General features: G+C 39.7%; 2 protein-coding genes across 9 annotated transcripts; one reads left to right on the top strand and one right to left on the bottom strand.

Moving 5' to 3' along the window:
• Nucleotides 1-263: 263 nt before the first annotated feature.
• Nucleotides 264-3,783, top strand: DUSP28 (dual specificity phosphatase 28). Of its 2 annotated transcripts, none has more exons than XM_084528736.1 (2): nucleotides 264-1,061; nucleotides 1,978-3,783. In XM_084528736.1, exons 1-2 carry the CDS (start codon nucleotides 714-716, stop codon nucleotides 2,104-2,106), a joined length of 477 nt encoding a protein of 158 aa, XP_084384862.1. In that variant the 5' UTR covers nucleotides 264-713; the 3' UTR covers nucleotides 2,107-3,783. The 2 variants fall into 2 exon arrangements, 1 of the variants encoding a protein (XP_084384862.1); XR_014695795.1 differs by having other exon boundaries at nucleotides 767-907; nucleotides 1,978-2,113.
• LOC311441090 (claudin-15-like) lies at nucleotides 2,829-21,275 on the bottom strand. 7 transcript variants are annotated; one of them, XM_084528731.1, is made up of 7 exons: nucleotides 20,992-21,258; nucleotides 18,402-18,449; nucleotides 17,304-17,576; nucleotides 10,225-10,389; nucleotides 9,992-10,073; nucleotides 5,635-5,745; nucleotides 2,829-4,267 (listed from the first exon to the last, which is right to left on the bottom strand). In XM_084528731.1, the coding sequence occupies exons 3-7, from the start codon at nucleotides 17,518-17,520 to the stop codon at nucleotides 4,168-4,170; spliced, it is 675 nt and encodes a 224-aa protein (XP_084384857.1). In that variant the 5' UTR covers nucleotides 17,521-17,576; nucleotides 18,402-18,449; nucleotides 20,992-21,258; the 3' UTR covers nucleotides 2,829-4,167. The 7 variants fall into 7 exon arrangements, with proteins under 7 accessions (XP_084384857.1, XP_084384856.1, XP_084384859.1 ...); XM_084528730.1 differs by having other exon boundaries at nucleotides 18,402-18,535; nucleotides 20,992-21,243; XM_084528733.1 differs by lacking the exon at nucleotides 18,402-18,449 and having other exon boundaries at nucleotides 20,953-21,258.
• Between the last annotated feature and the right edge of the window lie 8 nt (nucleotides 21,276-21,283).

The following is a 21,283-nucleotide window of genomic DNA, read 5'->3' as shown; positions in this document are numbered from 1 at the left end:
GGCAGGGAAGTGTTGAAGGAGGTGAGGGGCAGGCATGACCTGCAGGGATGCCTGCTGGTGCCTGTGCCCAGCCCTGCAGCACCCTCTGGCACCAGCCCATGTGGCAGCCCCATTCCCAGGTCCCTGGCCTTGTCCTCCCTCTCTTGCCCCTTACAGCTTGAGCACTTGCCTGCACCCTCCCCAGAAGATAATCACTTCCAGGGCACCATGCCTGCAGCGTTACTGACGGCCAGCAAGAGTACTGCTGCTATATCTAGCTCTCTGCTGGAATATTTTCTGGGTAGGAGAAGCCACTTTTGCTACAACAAAAGCAAAGGGCAGGGTAAGCTGGCTCTCAGATCAATGTTGCATTGTTGCTGCTTGGCTTCCTGTTAGGGAGGCTTCTGTCTTTTTGTAAGAAACAGCTACAGGAACAGGGGCTGCACAAATCTGATCGTTTTACAGTCGGATCCGGGGGCTCTGAGGTTGTTTTCAGCTTTTTAAACAGCGCTCTCACAAGCTAGCAGGCGCTAGGACCTGCCTGAATCCTTTACTGCCAAGCCTGCAGGGAGGGAATAAATATAGCCCAGGCAGCTGGATGAAGGACAGCGAGGCTGGCGCAGGTTACTGCTGGAGGCAATCTGCCCCCCGATACCCCAGGCAAGGGCTGCTCGGCGGCAGCAGCTGGGGAGCTGTGCGGAGGGGTGCTGGTGGCACCGTGCCCTCGGCTTCCAATGCTCCAGCCGGGCAAGGTGACCGCCTCGCTGCTCATCAGCAACGCCAGGACAGCCTGCGATGAGGACCTGCTCGCGCGAGAGGGGGTCACCTTCTGCGTCAATGTCACCAGGCAGCAGCCATTCCCCAGCCTCCAGCAGGTCCGAGGCATCCGCGTCCCTGTTTTTGATGATCCGGCAGAAGACCTGTACAGGTATTTCGAGCAGTGCAGCGATGCTATAGAAGAAGCTGTCCGGGGCGGTGGGAAGTGCCTAGTTTACTGTAAGAACGGCCGCAGCAGATCAGCTGCTATTTGCACTGCTTACCTGATGAGACACCGAAAACTCCCACTCAAGGATGCCTTTGAGGTATTGTACTTACACCAGCAGTTCTGTTTAGACATCTTTTGGGCTCTAAATGCAACGCTTGTTATGAATAATGATGATTTCTCATGGAAAGACTTCTCCCAGCTGTTCTGGTGCTCTCACCTATTTAAGAACTGTTATTTGGGTATGCAACATTTGGATATAATTCCACTGTAATTTTTTTCACACCCCTACACCCAAAAGAACTCTTGGACAAATAAGCCTTCAACGTAAGGTTTCTGAGACAAACATAATTACAAATGCAGATATGCTTTAACACTGGTAGCAAAAGACACATTCCAAGTTGGTTTGTTTGCTATCGTTTCCCCTATCATTTCCTTATTTATGATAAGTGAACTTAAAGACAGAGACGTGAAGCAATTCAGTGAAAATAAAAGGAGTATTTGCAGAAGTTGTTTTCCAGGATTTGCTCTTAAAGCTGTCACATACATATCATCTGTGTGACATCTCAATGTAGCAAAGAAACATCTCTTAGGCCTGCTAAACAGTGAGAGGCTAGCTACAAATATAGCACCTACCTTTTATAAGGATTCTTGTATAATAAACAGGACTTGTGCTCTACAGTCTGTTAGTCTTCACCCATTTGGGTGAATATGTATATATATGTATAATTTAGGTGTCTAATTTAGATAACTGCTTTGCCTGTACTACACACAGGCTTTCAGGTACATGGCAGAGATTCACATTTCCAGCAAATTCAACAGCTCCTTTTCATGTCTTATCCATGCTGTGACCAGGAACTTGGTGGTTTTACCAAGCACAGATTGAGGACATCAAAAATATCGATTTATTATTCCATCGCAAAATCAAAGCCAAAGCAAATCTCAAAAGTCTCAGAGGAAGAATCAGTTTGAATTATAACCTCCATTGCTTCTACAACATCTCTCCTTTTTTCTAGACGGTGAAGGCTGCCAGGCCAGTAGCAGAACCCAATGCAGGATTTTGGTCTCAGCTACAGAGATATGAAGAAGATTTGAAAATATCAAAGCAGTCTGATCTGCTGAACAAAGGACTTAACTCGTTTTAAAATATCTTCACAGATTGCTATTTTCAAGTGGCTTGCTACAGCTAAATTAGAAAAAAAAAAAAAAAAAAAAAAAAACACTAACACTTCCCTTATCACCAAAACATAAAATGTCTTACTCTCCAGACTGAGTGGATGGTCCATTAAATTCATTCAGAGCATTGCTGTTGAAGAAAAAGGGGCAGATAAACAGGGGAAAACAGCAAAAACACAAAATTGTTGGAAGGGCTGTAAACAGATGAAAGACATGGTATCTGCAACGTTTACTTTCCCCAGAGTAACACTGAATATGAAGATCATGTATTGAATGAACGAATGAGTTACTACATGGGGATTTTTACTCATCTTTTGGTGTTCATTAAACTTCCCAGTGATGTCACTAGAAGATCCAATGCAAGACCAAGGAAGTTCTGAATTGCTCTCTCACCTACAGGATCATAATTCATCTTCATGAGCTGAAGTCTCTGGTGGGAAGCTGACAAAGGAACTGCTCCGCTTGAGACCTAAATTTTCCTTACTTTCAACTAGACTAAAGTACCATCACAAAATTACATAAAGGTCCAGAGGACAGAATATTCAGGTGATGGTAAGGTGTTCAGCTCCTGCCTTGCAAGTTAAGTGGCTTTTCTGCTTTTGAAATTATTTGCCAATATACCAAAGGGATGATTTTAAGAAGAATAGTTCATAGTGGAGGAAAGAAGATGACACTGGCAACACGATAGTAATTATGACTCCTTTTAGCTTTATTTACTAAGTTTTAAAAGATCTACAAGTGCCCAAATTCATGCTTTAATAGGTCAGTTTATAAGTCAGCTGTTCAGCTGTACTTGTATGCAAGCAACGTGGCTAAACTATTTTTTCTAAGAGTACTTGCAGATTGCACTGTGAAATTATCTATTTGGATAGACAAAGAAGGAAGGCTCAGGAGGATGGCGTGAAGCTTCTAAAGAAGAGTACTGCTATGTTTTGCCAAAAGTTGTTCAAAGCAGAAAGAAATACCCAAGTATTTTGTTGAACTGTATTAAAACATTTATAATTTAAGAGGGAAGTTATGAACACCAAGAACCTACAGAGTGAAATTCCATTCCACGTTGCTCAAAACATCAGTAGGAAGGAAAGTTAGTTCATCTTCAGCGTCGTAAGTGCTTACATAAGCCAAACATATGCTCCCAATATTGGAGTAGTTTAAGGCAGAAATTCTAAAGCTGGAATCACGACAGAGAATAAAGCAACTGATGAATGAGGCAATTCAGATGCAGGAGAAGTTCCCAAAGTAAGAGATTGCTGGAAGTTAAAATAGAATTATTTTAAAACCTGAAAACATAGAAATAAAAATAAAAAATCAGGGCTGTCTTCTAGTTACAACAAGGCATATTCTGACCAAATGCTTTCTCCACTCCCAGCTGTGTTTGGTTCATTCTTGTGTCATTTATCTTTCCTAGCTGCATTCCAACCAACAAGGCATTAGTTGTACATCTGCAGATACGGAAGCGAATGGATGTTTCTAAAGGATTTTCGAAGGTTTCATAAATCTTGACTATATACATAATATGTATTTCAGTATACCATGAGACTTCAAGCCCTGGTACGCAGGCTGCATCTTCATTAATTGCCAGGATGCTTCTCATCAAAAAATCTGTTTCAGTCAGTCAGTGGAATAAAGCTTTACTGTCAAAAGCCAAAGCTGCTAAACATTAATGAAAATACAATACATTTCTAACAGTGAGCTATATTAACCAGCAGGCAGCTACAGCATATGAGTTCCACATTTTTTAGTTTTCTGAAATAGCAAAAGTTGGTCTTGATTATCAGGATGTACCACACTCTGTGATTCAATTTGACCAGGCTTCTCAGCATACAGACAATCTTCATGCTGCAGGATTTCATTCTCTGTAGAAACCTATTTCCACTTTAAAACCATTTCCAGGAGGAGGTGCTCAGATGTAAATCATCTCCAAATTAAGATGAAAGATAGCAACTTGGAACTGAAACACCGGAAGTAGTTCACTTTGCTAATTTAAATTCATAACCTACTAACATTACAAGTGATGTAAAAATATCAGTTTAGACATACTCCTTGGCACTTGCGACTGTCTCAGAGTTTTTGGTGTAAATTTGCTGCTGAAGGGCTGGCTGGCCTGCTGAATATCTGTATTTGCTGGCACTGTAAATTAAGAAAAAAAGATAAAAAAGAATAGGCATTACACTCACAGCCACAGTTTCAGATAATTAGGAAGATACTCGTTATGGTCTGTATCCAACGCAGTGATAGCACACGCTTCCCAAAGGTGCAGAAGTTTAAAGCTTATTGTTCTCATCAGTCTTGTAGTTAAGGGGAAAGAAACAGGCTCTTCGGCTTGTGGCACAACTGTCTCTCTGGTAGCTAGAAACAAACTCTGCATTCCTAACTAATGTGTGCCTTTCCTTGATCATTTTAGTCAAGCACCTAAAGCGGAAAAGAATCTAGACTTCAATGCCGTTGTGCAAGCTGCAGTTCTTAATAAAGGAACTGAAATGATGAGAAAGGAAAACAGAACTATCTTCAGCCTAACCCCTTCATCTATCATTCATGTTGAACGTGTTTTGCCTTCCTTGGTTTTACCTGATTTTTCAAGATATTTCAGGGTATTTGGTACTTTGTATTAAAGCACAGTGAGTCAGATCTAAAGTCCAACAGGGCTGATAAAATATTACCATAAAACTTCACTGGTTTCAGATTAGGCAACAGAGTATCAGAGGAACACTCTCACTTATTAGGTGTTTTGACATAACTTTCCTAAGATTAAATATAGTAGCAGTGATTGTGCTTCTTGCTTCCGTGTTATGATCCTCTCAGGCCTAGCCAGTACATCCTCCAAGCTATTTGAGTTCTGGGTTGACATGGACCTCTACTATTTCTGGCAATTTCATCCCTCTCTTTGAGTAAAGGACTTTCCGTATGTATGAATAATTAAAGATTGGAAAAAAAAATCCAGGCAAGGTTAAATATGTAGGCCAGAAATCTTGATTTCTCTGATTTGATGCACACTAAAACATTCCACAAGAAACAAGAAGATATCATACATTTCTAACAATCAATTGGATACAAGTTGGGAGGAAAATGCCATTACATTTTCTTAAAATTAAATGTTGTTTGACTATTTTAATCATAGTGAGTATCACAGGAGAATTTAATTACAATACATTATATTCTTTGATATACTTTTCTTCGGGCAAAACATAGTTTGCTCTTTAACTGCACATTTTCATCACATAGATATTAGATGCATGATCAGAATTATCTAAGACTAGCTATAGGTGACTGCTGATTGCAGTCAATTATCAACAGGTAAAGCATTTGGGAGGTACAAGTATTCAGTACAGCATCACCCCCATCACAAGTCTGTGATATACCAGAGCACTGAATTAGTACGTAGAGTTTCCTGTTTATATGGGTGCAGATTTAAACCAGGGTGAAGGAGATAACAGTATGCAGACAGAAAATGGTACATAATCGACAGCTATTATTGTAACTGACAAATTCAAGATTACCTGTATTCCATTTTTTTCTTCCCTTTGCATGAGCAGGTTAGGAAGATACCACCAAGCATATAAAGAATAGATCCAGCCCAGCCTAAGTACAGAGCATCTCCTAGTTCATATCTGAAACATGAAAGATGTTATGGAAGCAGCATATAACAGGATCACAAAGCCATTACTTTACACTGAGCCATAAGCTACACAAAACATCCAAACAAACAAATTCCATGCTGGTAGAAGTCAGCTCACGAAAAGGTACTTCAGGAGATAACAGAGGAGAACAGACCTGGTTTTATGTCTGTTCAGTAAAACTCTTAGGTGTGTATTCAAGTGCTCTGCCAAATTGGTGATAGGACAGAAAGTACTGAGCAACATAAAGACAAGTAGCAATAAATAATTGCGTACATTCAATAAACTGTTGATAATAAAAGAGAGAAGTTGAATCTTAAAACAGAATCCATATAAAGCAATTGGCATGAGTACTTTGAAAGGAAAAGAGGAAAATAAAAGTTGTATGCATACTCCTTTACACATGCTGAATTCCATATCAGTGGTCTGATTGTTACTCATCAACTGCCTTTTCTCCATCAGAGACCTGCCTCTTCGGTCCCCAGCAGAACGAAGCTACTAAAAGTCAAACCAGCACAAGGCTGCCCAAAGACTGAAGAAGTTCAGGACTTCTTCAAGATAGCATTTGGGCAGGGAGCATGCTGAGCATAAATAGATGTGACAGAAGCAGCCAAGAAAGAAATTTTGCCATACTTTCTCAGACCACAGAGATATACCTGTGTTGCACATATAGTCTTTGTTCATATATAAAAATGTGTTTTCATCTTTTTGTGAAGCTCCTGCCAGACTTTACCAGGTTCAGTCAGGTCTAATCTTTGAGTTAACTTCACTATCTGTGAAATTCCTGGACTGGGAAATTTTCTGGAGTGTCTAGCTCTGTACAGTAAAACTGGGAACTGTTCTTTCTCATTCTGGGATTGTTCATAAATGTATTTCAGCCACAGAACCACAGAGAATGTTGAATATTCATTAGGATATGTAATTTTGTTATGAAACTATATAATAAAGAATCAGCCTTTCCTGGTTTTCCTACTAGAAAGGAACAACTAGTTCTATAAAAACAGCTACTTACAGGTGATCCAGGATCACGTCCATATAAAAACAATTCCTGTGGTTAGCTATTCCTCATGAAACAGACAGCAAGTAAGTAAGTAATCTTCCAGTTTCACTTACATTGGCAAGGCCAATATAAGGACGAAATAAGTGTCATGGACTGTGCAGAACATATACTGAAATCAGATTGTTTATATTCTTTCTATTTGAAAATACAAAGTCACTATGTAACAGTGTCAATGCTTCTAACTCCAGAACTAGCTGGTATCAGGTAGGTTTCTAAGGCTTACACACATTCACTGCTCTCTGTGTTCCCATCATACACTGGAGACCCAAGTAGAGCTCATGTCCCTGCTGCTTTAGGCAATATGCAAACACAGAACAGAGAGAGAATCGTTACCTAAAAAAAAAAAAAAAAAAAAAAAAAAGGAAAAATTGCTGGAAGAATGTGGAGGAATACTAAGGAACAATCAGAGAGCACTGACTAGTGCATGCAATGGGCTCTGCTGACTAGTTGCCTGAAGACAGGAATGCTGTAGACATCATACCAAAGGGAAGTATAATAGGATGGATCCATGGAGGACTTAGGTTCCCTTCATAGTTGTATGAGAAATTCCTCTAAGAATTAATAGAGGTTAATATTACTAATTTGCTTCAGTCATAGAAAAACAAAACAAAACAAACAAACAAACAAAAAGTAAACTGAAAAACAGATTTCCCAGTTTCTTAAGACTGAAGATCAATACTGCCCTGCAATTGAAATTAAACCCTTCTCACAGAGTCCAAGGAGGACAAACTTCCTTAAAAGAACAGAGCATGTCCAGCTTTACCAATGATCAAAGTTATTTCACCAAGAACTGCTTAGCAAACTGATAGTCTTAGGCATGAAGTTTAGATACCAAAAAAAAAAAAAATCTCTAGCTACTGAATACAAACAATCTAGTAACTGATTAACACACACTGATGTTGGAGCCCAACAGCTATAAACAGCTATAAAACTCGCCAGCTATTCTACAAACTGCAATTCCTTATCATCAGTCGTTTCAATCCTCTAACGTATTTATTACTCTTCATATAATTCTCTCAAGGGGACATAAAACAAAAAAGTCTTAGAAGTGCAATTTCTTTCTCAGTGCTTGTTTGGATACGCAAGGAAAACTTACAAACATCCAAGCAATTGCGGAAAGTACTTTGATTCATAACAAAGCACTTCACTTCTGACTCCCCTGAACTGATCCTCAAGGGGAAACCTGTAAAACACTTCAAATATAATCCTAGGAAATAAAGCTTTATAGTTTACTGAGCTAAAAACTATATACTTGGTAGAGGTGCTGGCAAATTATAAACCCTCCCTCTTCCTCAACCCACCTCTCTCATGTTCTGCAGACAATGTGTTACTTGTTTCACTCACCCTTCTTCCCTCTTTGAAGGAGACACCCTGTCACTTCCCTCTACCCTTGCTCTTCATTGATAAATCCGTTTGTCAAGATAAGCTATCCTAAACGGACGCTTAGTTTTGAAGATTGTTGCTTCTATATCAGATAAGAATAAGGGTTTTTATGCCTCAAAACTTGGCTGTGCGCAACTGTATGAGCTGATAGTCCCACAAACTTTGCGTCATTTTAATTCATAAGGCAATCCAACATTGAGCTGTTATTATATGGGGGGGATTGACTTCTTTAAGACAAGCAGGACACCTCAGTGGTATTCTTTATCTACCTGCAGGTCTCTAGCACTCAGTTCAGGCTGTTTTCTGTACTTTCATTACATTTGCTTGTGAGATTCAATTAAGTCTACATCTCAGTGCTAAGAAAAATAAAAGGTAGAAGTTTTAATTTTCTTTGTCATTTAGACAAAATATATCCATGGCTATTTGTATATCTGAGGCATCCGAACATCTTACTCTATTCCCAAAAGGGAGCAGCAGCACAGGTTAAAACATGAAAATACATGTTTGAAAAGTGAACAGACAGACAGTGAAGGCTGTTGGTACTGTGGCCTTCCCAGAAGCAGGTGTCAGCATTTGAACAAAGAGCAATGAATGATGGAGAAGGCAGACAGATCATGAAGGACATGAAAGGGAACAAATGCAGCACATATTTGATGCCAATGAAGGCATAGCCATGAAAAAACAAACATTTGAAGTGACAGCCAGGAACAACCCTGCTTCCAGCATTCATAACCAATAGTAGCACAGGAAACTATATTTGTCAAGGGTACATAATTAACAATTTCTGCAGTTACCATGCATGGTAAAGACTGGAATCAGATGAGAAATACATGAGCCTTAGCTTGTGATCGTCTAACCCTTATGTGGAAGTCTAGAGGGAAGATGCCTAACTTCTTAAGGCGGTTCACCAGGTCCCATCTGAAGCTGTAATAGACACAGTCAAGAAGTCTGTTGCTCTACTCACCACAGTTGGCATGTAGGTAAATAACTCAGATTGTTTGCCTAAACCTCAGATAGCTAAACTAAGGTGAAATGAATGCTTTCCTTAAAAACAACTGGGAGGTAAGGATCTAGCAGAAGTGCCACGAACATGATGTCCAAGATTATGAGCCAGTATGGCAGAAGAGTGATGCTGTACACAGAGAGGACAAAAGAGATGTATTTATTTATTTTTTGCACTGTACCCGAGGATTAAGAACAGTCTTTTTTCCACAAATGGAATTGGAGGGAAAAAAGCCATAAGGAAAGGAGATTTCATGTTAGCATAAGAAGGCTCTGAAAAAGGACAGTAGATCTACCATTGTTTACCAAATCTGTATTCCACTGTCCTCTGTAATATCAGAATACCTACACAGGGCAAACAGATAATCAGGGGACAGAGAGAGGCTCAGACAAAGATACAAACAAGAAGAAAGGAATCACTTCGGCTCAAGCACAACAGCGGATCAAAAAAAAAAATAAAAAATCTTGCTGGGAACTTCAGCACTATTAAATTCAGTTCTGGGTTTTGCAAACTGCAGATCACAATTTTCCAGTACAAGGGAGCACTCTGTGCCAACAACCCGATACAAATTTGGGGTTGATACTCCCCACACATTCACTAAACCTTCCAGGGAGATCTCTCCTCCCTCCCCACCAACAGCAAACATCTCTGAGGTGAAAAATTTTCCTGACAACAAATGTTTCCTTCTGCGGGGCTGCATATCAGGATCCAGGTTCTGAAACACTGGAGCAGCTGAGGTTAGTCCTGCTATTTAACACATGCCGAGGTTTGGTGTGACAGATCTATTAACTTACTTGGTTCCAGCGTACAGTGGGTCAAAAAACTGAGCAGTAATCATTGCAGCATACCAAGAAACAGCCACCATCGAAGAGAGACCTACCAGAAAAAGTTTTAAAAGCACATACTTGAGTGAGTCCTTTAACGTCTGTAACAGCTTTAAAACAAGAGTAAGTGTTCATTTCATTTAGTCTAGTTGTGACAGGAATGCAAAGTACTGATAGCATTCTCATTTCAGCTTTGGTATTACCTCCTAAAATAAAGAGAAATCCTCCCGTGACAGCAAACTTCATTTTTCCATCTTCATCGCTTATCCCAATGTTTGTGCATTTTAAACCAAGAAGTGAGAGCACTGCAGCTATAAATCCCAAAAGGATGGAAGCAATAATCAAGGCACGGCATGCCTGAATGTGGACTGAGTAAGAGAGATAAAGAGAAAACAAATAAGGATTTATACAGAAATTAAATTAAGCCTATACTGCCAAAGTATAAAAGATAGAAACAGTGACAAAATTACCAGAAGCAATGAATCTTGTCCAACCTTAACTGAGGATTTTACTTCACAATTTGAAAGCTCAACTTTCTGCTGTCTTTATCTTAAAAATGAGCTTAATGAACAAGATAAAGTAAGTTAACTTTATTTATCAATATTAATTTTAAGAAATTATCCTAAGCCCTGACACTGAAGGAAACACATATGACACCTTAAAAAGAACATATATATAAATATATATATATATAAAGCATTTGGTAGCTGACTAATTGATTTATCAAATGTTTCATCTAGTTGTGACTAGATGTATAGTGCTAACTATACATAATTGCGGTGTTAATCTTCAGCAATACTGCTTTAAAAAAGGTCCCCAGTTCAAACATTTGTGACCTAGGCTAATGGTGTGCTGAATTCAAAAGCTTTAAATCTGTTTCAAAAAAAAATAAGTCCGATATTTGCCATACACAAAACACACAAACAGACGTGTACAACAGAGCTCAGCTGCCAATAAGGAAGCCTTTACAGTAAATCTTTATGGTCCTTCTATTGAGACATCACCCCATGAACAAAGACACCTTTTTTTTTTTTTTTTTTTTTTTTTTAATCTGGCATCTTCTGCTGTAATAGTTTCAGATAAGTTTCTAAGCAGCAATTTGATACACACCTAAATTAACCATGATAACTTCACTCCACCTTGGCACGTATCTGTGAGTGCTACAGGCATTTCTTGGAGGTCCCACTATTTGCTTAGTTCTCGTTGATCCCAGCCCAACTCTCTTCCTCTTTCCTGGTTTGCCTAGCTGTCCCCTTGACTTTTCCCACAGTTCTGTGTTTTCTAACTTGTTTATTTTTCAGTTGTTCTTTTATAAAACTTTTTCTTCTCAATTCTTCTTCTCAATTCTGCAAGCTGCTTTTTCCCTTCCCCTTTCCTCTGCCTACACCCTGCAAGCACAGTGACATCTCCTTGACAGAGTGATCTCCTCTTCAGTGGATCACATCTTATCTCCACAAACTCACTTTCCGAGCCTGGCCTGTTAATTCACTTTCTGACTGCCCCCATTTTTCCTTCCTGCTAACTCCACGTTGTTATCAGCAGTTCTCCAGAAGCATTCCCACTGTCTGCCTTCCTTTCTCTTTTGCTTTACCATCTCCACTCACAATGTTCTTTCCTGCCTCCCTCAGATGGCTTTGAAACCCATTTTTTCACCAGCAGCTCCTGACCTGATGTGGCCCTGCTGCCCCTACCTACACAGGAGCAGCAGCACGGCACTCTCAGGGAGCCAGCACCTGTGTAAATAGCTCAGTGGCAAGATGCTGTGCAGAGTCTTGGGCCCTAAGTTAAGAATTGACCCATTAAGGGGGTTATAAACGAACCAAATGCATACTTGCACGAGCACCCTGCAGAGAAAAAAAAAAAAACTCATCCTGCTGGTGGCGATGCTTAGGAGTTTATGTAGGGTATCTGTTACGGTCCTATTAATACACACATGCATTTTAAAACCAGCTGTTGGGGAACAACTTGCTAGAAAGATTGTTAGGGAACTGTTAGAAGAAAGCAAAGAACAGATTATTCCCCCAGGATGGACACAGAGCTTCGCAGCATTGCCGGGCGAGTTCCAGAGCTGGTCAGTAACAGCAGGTTAGGTCAGACTGCGAAAGAGACTTCAGCCCCTCATGGCCACTAATGCTGTGGTAGATATTCTTCAGATTAGGAAGATTTCTAAGGAGGTTAGCCAACTCCTGGTGTAGATCCAACTAATTAGGAAGACATGTTTTATCCGGGATAAGTCTGAAGTATTCAAGATTAATAAAAACTAGCTTTACTACCTATAAACATGCTTATTATCTGCAAACTACTGCCTTAATGAACATCTGAGCACACGCCACAATTCTGGTGAATTTCCTGATATTTAGAACCACATCCAACAGGACATTAGTTAGTAACTTCTGACGGGTACGTTAAAACATATACTCATATACTCACTGTATTTGTTCCATTGTATGCAATTTTCAGTCTCAACATGGAAAAAACACTACTCACTTCTTAGGTAAGAAATAGTATTTATAGCCCCTTTATGAAAAAACTCCAGATAACATTGGCTATTAACCACTGCAAACGAATGCCCATACAATAATTCCATACAAATATGGAACTCCCACAAGATGTCTTAAAGATTACTTCTATTAATTCTTCCCATGCGATGCTAGAAGAGATTACACTATATTTAAAATGCCCACCAAATTAAATGCTCAATCAAGCAGCTCCATTTGCCTTATTTTAGAGCCCTTCCTAATGCGTTCCACACATTACATCATTTGAAGATTTTTATAACTTCAGTCTACAAAGTTTGTCTTGGCCAGAAAGCCAATGTTATTTTCCAGTACTATCAGATCACAAAACCAACAATCTTACTATTTTTTCCCCAAAAATTCTTAAGCAATATAAACAAGACTGCACAAAGTCACATACCAGGCAGAGCAAACATAGAGTCAAATACCCTGCAGTTGGATACTCCAGTGCTGTCTTCTGCACAGCTCTTCCAGAGGTTTTCATACAACGTAGATGTTGTGATCACACTACCATATATGCTGGAGACTTTCCAATAATTATGCGGCAAAGTAGCTCCAATAATTGCCCATCCAACCAAACACAAAAGAAAACCAGTAATTTCCAGTGCAGCAGACATGCTTGTGAATAGTAACAGTTAAGTATCCCTATAATTAGATTATCATCAAGTGAAGTATTTCAGAAGCCTCCTTGCTGCTTTACCTCTGGGTTTCACTCCAAAATGAGGCTACCTTTGCTCTTTGCTCAACCCCAGAGATAAGGCTTACAGTCTACGACAATAAGAAGTGGGAGTAGTTCATGATAAATATATTACTATTAAAAAAAATCTACCAACAATATTAATTACTTTTCTAGTGAGAAGTGTCAAATTGAGCCTAATCTTACCCTCAGCCTAGAAAGTCTAGCCAGTATTCCTAGAAAATATTTTGTAAAACTGATGATATTGGCAAATATTTTCTCTCTTTCCTTCTCTGCAATCAACTAAGGTGCACACATGACTAAACTTGCTTGTAATTTTGTTAATGATCTCAATTTTTTTTTTAAACAGCTTTTTTGTGTTATTTTCTTGGTGACAAAGAGCTTGAAAACGGGAATATTTTTTCTGTTGTTAGAAAATTTAGCACATTTTTGGAATTATGGTCATAAGTGATCCACAGCAACTGTACTGCCAGCTTCTTTCAGGAATGTTAAGTCTGTGGATGAATGGTTTTCATTAATATTTCACAGTCCATTGATCCATAGTTACACAGTGCTAAACAGTCCCACTGACACAGGAATACAACTGTGATAACATTCATGTGATATGCATTCCATAGAAATTAAATATAAGGGACAGAACGAACCAGTGCGACAGAACTATCTCAAAAGGAGTACAATGATGAAGCAAAATAGCTGTATGAGAATAATACATACCAGTTGATTGTGTCTGTTTGTCAGATTACTATAGCATTAAAAAATCTATTCTAGACAAAGTAGAAGTACGTTAAACTTCGTTTACTTGCTTCTGTGCTATTCACTAACAAAATCATAAACTCAATTCACATCATCCACTAACGTTAATACCTTAAACGGCCTCTGTATCCAAGCAAGGTTAACCATCTCTCATAGCGATAACCTGCTCTTATCTCCAGGAAACGGAGTCACAGTTTCTTCATAAAATCACTCTGCTATGACACAGCATGGTAGCAAAGTCACGACATTTACATAAATACTCCCAGAAGGATTAGTTGTTGTAAGAGCCACAACTAGCCCGACGCAGATATACCGTTTTTTCAAAATTCACTGGTCACTTTGAGCCAAAGCTCAATGGTTTTTCACAAAAGGTTACTACTACGCCACTGTGATGATTTTCCTCCCTTGGCAGCCAAGAGGTTCTTTGATTTAAGTAAGAACAGATTGGGCAGCGCAGCCAGAATGACCTTGAGCAGCACTGTACTTGCAGTCTTTCAAAGGAAATACACAGTGATGTGGTGAGAAGTGATCTTCTCATGTGGTTTTTCCTTTTGGTAAATCACTGCAATTTGAAAATGATGGCACAGTAAAATGAATACACTGTGGTGGTATATTGGAATATCTGCATCCCGTTAAAAACCCTTCAAAGAGTCTCAGATTCATTTATCCACACACAGATGTTACCCTGGCAACCTCAGTAATCACTTCTGGTTATATGACTTCCAAAGCTGAGTTGAGTTAGGAACTCGAATCAAGTTTCCCCAGATTTTACAATCCTGCCAAGGACTAAAAAATTATTTTAAAAAAGATCATTTAAGAAATTCTCTCTTCCTAAAGGCTATTAAGAAGGCTATTTCAACAGGCAATCGTAAAGCACACGTATAAACAGAGCAGATTAAACTGTAGACCTGGAATGCACAAGTTTTTCTTATGTGTTACTAGGCAATTTAATCATTCCCTTAAGGAAGGCACTCTTCTTTAAAGGAAATAAAAATGCTGTAGAATATAGGATCGCTATTGCTTAAATTTCATGAACTATGGTTTGGTAAGCAAAGGGCTTGCCGGTGCCGCTGTGCAATAGCATCTGCATCATCAGAATAAAAAAGTTGGTGTTGATAGCTTCATGCCTACAACATCTACAACAGGAGCTTCATTTCAGCCTTGGTCCAGCTGGGTGGGTGAACTAAATGCCACTGGACGGCTGGCAGTCACGAGGTGAATTCCTTGAGACCTTTTCCCTACCTCATTTCAGCCAGGAGGGACCCAGTTCCTGCACTCCAAGGCCACTCCGCAATGCAAACAAATGCACTCCGTGTGCAACAGATGGGAACGATTGGAAAATGCTGCAAGTAAAATGCTAACGAAGACATACCGATATATAGGCAATATACAGCCAGAGACAAATTGCTACTCACCCCCTCTGATATTGTCAAAACAGGGCATATTATGGTTGCAGAGCATGCAATATGGCTGAGATAGGGCTTACAGGCAGAAATTGTACTCTTCTTTTTTTTTTCTTTCTTTTTTTTTTTTTTTTAATTAGATCAACCAATACAGGGAAGAAAGAAAAAATAAAAAATAAAAAAAAAAAGGAATGAAAATATTAACAACTTAAATGTTTGGTCAACAGAAGCTTGTAACTTTTCAATCACTTCTGTGGATTTGCTTCAAGACCCAGGAATGCTGACTTAGCACTGTAAGAAGAGAAACTCCCTGCCAACAGACAGCGAGAACTCTCCAGACAGACACATGACATGTCTGTTGGTTGGCACGGGGAACCCCACGCTGCTTTTAGGTGACAAGCAGTTCTTTGGACAGCTAAAGTTGATCCACTGAGCCCTACCCACCAGGAGTCCTTGCCTATAGCTCTGTGAGGAAGAATGACAGAGGTGCCCTGGGGAAGGCGGCTGCTTTAGTGCACCAGAACTCCTCTGTTCCTGTTAATTATTTTTTTTTCCTTGCTGGTTGCAATGAAACTGAATGAAAATAGAGGAGGCTGTGCCACATTGTCTCTGCTTGCCATTGTACGCATCCGTGCCAGCTTGCTGCTGCACATGAGAGCAGAAGGACTATTGGCCTCATCATTCTGCTTTCCAGAAATCAGATCTATGTTTCTAGATGAATTTTAGGCAACCTGTTATCTACATAAAGCAAGTCTTGGAGAGGAGCACTCTGACACTGGGTACCAGAAAGGCAGGAAAAGCTGATTTATCTCTGACTGAATGATCAGAGTTTTTAAAATCCTTGGAAGGATATGATTTGCTTTCTTAGGCTACAAATTCTGGCCTCATTACAGCATGCTGAATACTTAAGCTGGCACTATTGTTACAAATGCAAATGAGGTCACTGGATTTGGGGTCCTGCGGAAAACCCATGAATCTTGAGAGTTTTCAGGCAGTCCCATTTTAGAGATCTGTCTTACACAGTTAGGCGGTTGTGACTGCAGCAGAGTCCACGTCTTGTCAAGAAAACGACATTTTCAAAGTCTGTGAGATGTGGTATTTGTAAGACCTGCTTCCAGTCTTGAGCACTGTGTGTGAATAAATCAGCTGGAAAGAATCCAGAAAAACAGCAATGACAATAATCATGGATCCATAAAAAAGGGAACACCTGAAGAAATGATTCCGTAACATAATGCACAAAGTGGCTGCCCAATACTGAAAGCTGAAAACAAATACACGGGAAGCTCTGGAAGTTCTAAGACAAAATCTTCTGAGGAAAACTTAAATGTCAGTCCTTTCTGGTCCTTTTCTATATAAAAGGTGTTTACAGAAAAATATTAAAAAAAAAAAAAAAGAATACAAACAAATAATTTTCAGTTCTTAGAAAGACAATTTTTCTTTTTCTCTTCGCAGACAAACCACCACACTAGCACATTAATTCTACCTCAGAAAGCACAGAAGTACTACTAACACAAACACAGTTTATTTAAGCTAGCCACCTCTGAAAAATTCTAGAACAAATACACAGATTTATCACAAAGTCAAATGAGTTCTGGAATATCCAAGTCCTGTCCCACACCAAAGCACAAACGCTGACACTTACTGACATACTGCCTGCTTGTAGTTAAGAATGAAACTGAGTAAAATAATACGATACAGCAAAGCTGTCGTACTTACTGACCTGGATTGTGCAGTAAAGCATATGGATTTCACTGGGGTCCTTTAACCTGCCTGCAAGTAATAAAGGACAAATCCTGTCCATACGAGAACCTCTGTGACAACTGCAGTACGTGCTGTCCAACTGCACTAAGATACTGTCCACGAAGAAGGAATAAAAGCATATCCCTGGATTTTATATGCATATATACACTTACTATCTGAACTCAACATGTAGAGAAACTTCTTGCACTGTGTTGATCCAAACTCAGTAACTGTGCATTCCATCCAAAGACCTTCAGAAATCCTTTCTGCAGGAACTAGCACTGCTGTAGTGTCAGAAATTTTCCATCTGTTGGACATGGTAGTGACAAGCAAAATGGTGAATCCTGTCAAAGCCAGCAGCAATGCACAAATTTGTAAAGATGATGCCATTCCTCTGACAGAAGTTGTTTTCAGGGTAGCCTCCCAAAATTCCTGATATTATAAACCTGTTGAAACAGTTCATACACATACAGTAGGTGGACTTATCTTTACACAAGTCACAAGTCCTTAGGAAAACATCAGAAAGGTGCCAACCTACAAACTAATTTACTACACCAGAAAGATGTGGAACTGGAGCCTAAATCTCATGAAATAATTGGAATGCTCGGATATTCCATGACACTTTAGTATTTGTTTGGGACACTTATTATCGGAGATGTTTACCCCATGAAGTATCAACAAAGCAAAACCAGAAGATCAAAATGAGGAATTCTCTATTTTGAAATTGCAACGTGTCACCAGTTCTTTATTTGTTTGCTAACTCAATCTTTTTTTTTTTTTTTTAATTAAAACTATCAAATGCTTTTATAAGTTATTCACTCCCTGATTACAATGCCTGTTGATACAAATTAAAAGCAAAATGCATGTGATACTCACGTTTATGATATGTTTCTAGCCTCTATCATTTCCTGCCAGACAGTAATGTCAGCACTTTGTGAGGATCAGTTTGATCAAACAGAAGGGTAAGGTTTGTACTCTTTAGGACCTTTCCCCCCATTCTAAAAATCAAGGACCCAGGGCTATAGCACTGCCCAACTGTTGCACAAAGACTCAGACATGGCCTTTTGCTACAGCAAAGTCTCAGTGAAATGGATGATTCAACCAAGAAAATTACAACAAAATTGTGCAAGTTACTAGCAAAACACTGAGATTAACCTGGTAATCACTGGCATATAACTTGCTTTGTCAGTGCCGCTGAGCTGCCCACGCACCATCAGATTCCAAGGAAATGCAGAAAAACACTGTTACAATTTTCATAATGAGCGTTTTACTTGAAGCTTTTGCTGCACCTGTCACCAAGATGCTGCTTTCATGAAAACCTGCATTTATTGTAAGACAGGCAAACAACAGAAGATGGGATTTGTTTTAGGATGGAGCCCACACTGCAATGGAATATACAAGTTTTCTGCATTAAGAAGAAGAAAAAAAAAAAATTCAAGCCTCCTCCCATAATCGTTCATTTTAAATGACTACAACACAGCGGGAATTCATTCACACAGGGGAAGCAGGATTACTTTTATTCCACTCCTAAAAGCATGTATATTCCACTATGAAAGTTTAATCTCCTGTTGAGAAGGGAGCACTTTTCTCTCAAGTGGTTGTGTAACCTCTTCAAAGCACACACAACTGTCAACTGAAAATATTTGAAATAAATGATAAATTTAAATTAAGCAATAAATTTAAGCAGACTTTGTACCACATGGACAGACTGTTAATTCAAATGACTGTTTCTGTCTTACATTACATTGGTATGACCCAGGCAATCACAATTCACTCCTAACAGTAAGGAAAATAAGGTAAAACTATAAGCCATCACTATGGGTAGGACATAGGTGTAAGCATAAACTTCTCATTAAAATACTGTAATTTGAAATATTACATGCTTCCAAGTGAGGAAGCTTAGAAGTTAGATTCCACAAAAATACAGATGAACAACCTTCCTCTACCCAGCATGCTTAAAATAACTGTCCAGTATTAATGTGTCAGCTAAAGGTAATATAACACAGAACCACAGAATCATCTAGGTTGGAAGATACCTCCAAGATCACCGAGTCCAACCTCTGACCTAACACTAACAGTCCTCCACTAAACCATATCCCTAAGCTCTACATCTAAACGCCTTTTAAAGACCTCCAGGGATGGTGACTCCACCACTTCCCTGGGCAGCCCATTCCAATGCCTCACAACCCTTTCAGTAAAGAAGTTCTTCCTAATATCCAACCTAAACCTCCCTGGCACAACTTTAGCCCATTCCCCCTCGTCCTGTCACCAGGCACGTGGGAGAATAGACCATCCCCCACCTCGCTACAGCCTCCTGTACCAGAGCTTCCTTTACGGTACCAACAATAACACCCATGAGCTCCATACTGTGTGTAAATATTCCTCACAAGTAAAATGCAGAATGGGTCTGAAACTAGAAGGTGATATTTCAATTCAATTTACATGGCAATGTAAAGTGGGAGGATGACTAAACCCTGATGGCACGACATATGACAGATCAGCTGAAGAACATCTTATTTTCCAAACATGCCGAGAAAGCCTCTACTAGTTGGAAAGTGAAGCACACAGTGCTGGTATCTGAATCCTTAGGGGGCAGGCGGTGGGTCTGGTCTCTCAGCAGGGACTGGGAGCCTGGTGGGGCACTTATCGATAGGACATACAGGGCAGGAACAGATAGCCCCTCCTGAAATGCAAGTCTCCAGTGGGTAAAACAACAGCCAGAGGAAGAAACAGAGGGAAGCCATTAATTTGTTTAAACAAATCCACTTTCCTTACATTCTTTATATACTCCCAGCAGCATTTTCCCACTGGCAAAAGAAGCTTTCAAAAGCAGCTTCTTTCAACTACCACAATGTCTATCCCCCTCTTTCAACAAGTACTGCACACACCCGTTCAGGACTTGGTTTTACTAGGTGCTATAAACTTTCACTGTTTATAGAAATGAAATGATAGCACAACTAACAGCAAATATGCTTTGCAACTATTCAAGTATAACTGACCACAAAACAATGTTTTATGTTTAAACAAATACGTAACACCCGGAGCATCATCCCTTGCAAACTTCACCCATAGGCCATATACAACTAAGGTCTGTAATGTGATAAAAATAAGCCATGGGGACCAAAAAGAACACCTTAGTCTGAAAAACAGCACAGCCAAACTGTATGGGGTTTGAACACAGGACGGGAAGAGTTAACAAAGAAAAATATTTAAGCCACTTAAACAAATAAAACACTCCTGATAAGGTCCCTGAAAAAAAAAAAAAAAAAAAAAAAAAAAAAAGTGATAAAAGACTCTAAGCTGCCAAGTTAAATCAAACATTTCTTTTTACTTCTTTTTAATTTTGTTGCATAGAAAAACAGGGAGCTGATTACCACAGTTTTCATGTACCTATATATGTGTGTTTTTTAACACCAGCAACATATAGCTTTCAATCTGCTAAGCATTGCTTTATTCAAGCAAATCCCAAGGCTGACCCATGACCAACAGTGCAATTAGGAAGAGATAAAATACAGACTTAAATACAGTGCTATAGCACATAAGCAGCCCTCCATCACAAGCTTATAGAGGTTTCCTCAGGTCATGGCCTTGACTTAAGAAGGTAAAATCTTTCACGTGTTAAGAAAAAGGGAAAAGAGAAACAACCTCAACTACTTTCCCCTCTACTTCCAAATGATTTGACTTTGTCACTGTATTCTTGAAGCAGATAAGCTTGCTAATGTTCTAATCAAGCCTGTAGTCACCAGTCACCTGAAGTTCCTAAAACATACAAATCTTCCCATCTTGCTATTAACTTTCCTTCCATACAATGAATTATAGAACTGAGGCTGGAGGGAACTTCAGCAGACAGCGCTGTCCCACCTCCTGCTGCAGCACCGCCGCGCAGATGGGCCGGGTGGCTCGGGGCTTGTCCAGTCAAAACAAAACCGACTCCAAGGCTGCAGGTTACACAACCGCTTTGCATGTGAAATGCTTCCCTCACACCCATGCGGGACCTTTCCTGCAGCAGTATGTGACTCCCTCCTGGTGCACACCTCAGATAACCCGCTGCCTGTTCAACTGCTTCGTTTCGGCAGCTCCGCTCGCTCATGCCTGAGCCGTGCCTGGCACGCACCGCGCCCATGCCAACGGACATAACCAGAAAGGCGCACAC

Source organism: Aythya ferina (genome assembly GCF_964211825.1).
Source record: "Aythya ferina genome assembly, chromosome: 9".
NCBI classification, from domain to species: domain Eukaryota; kingdom Metazoa; phylum Chordata; class Aves; order Anseriformes; family Anatidae; genus Aythya; species Aythya ferina.
Note: the sequence above shows the minus strand (reverse complement) of the source record. Positions and strands in the feature narration are given on the sequence as shown.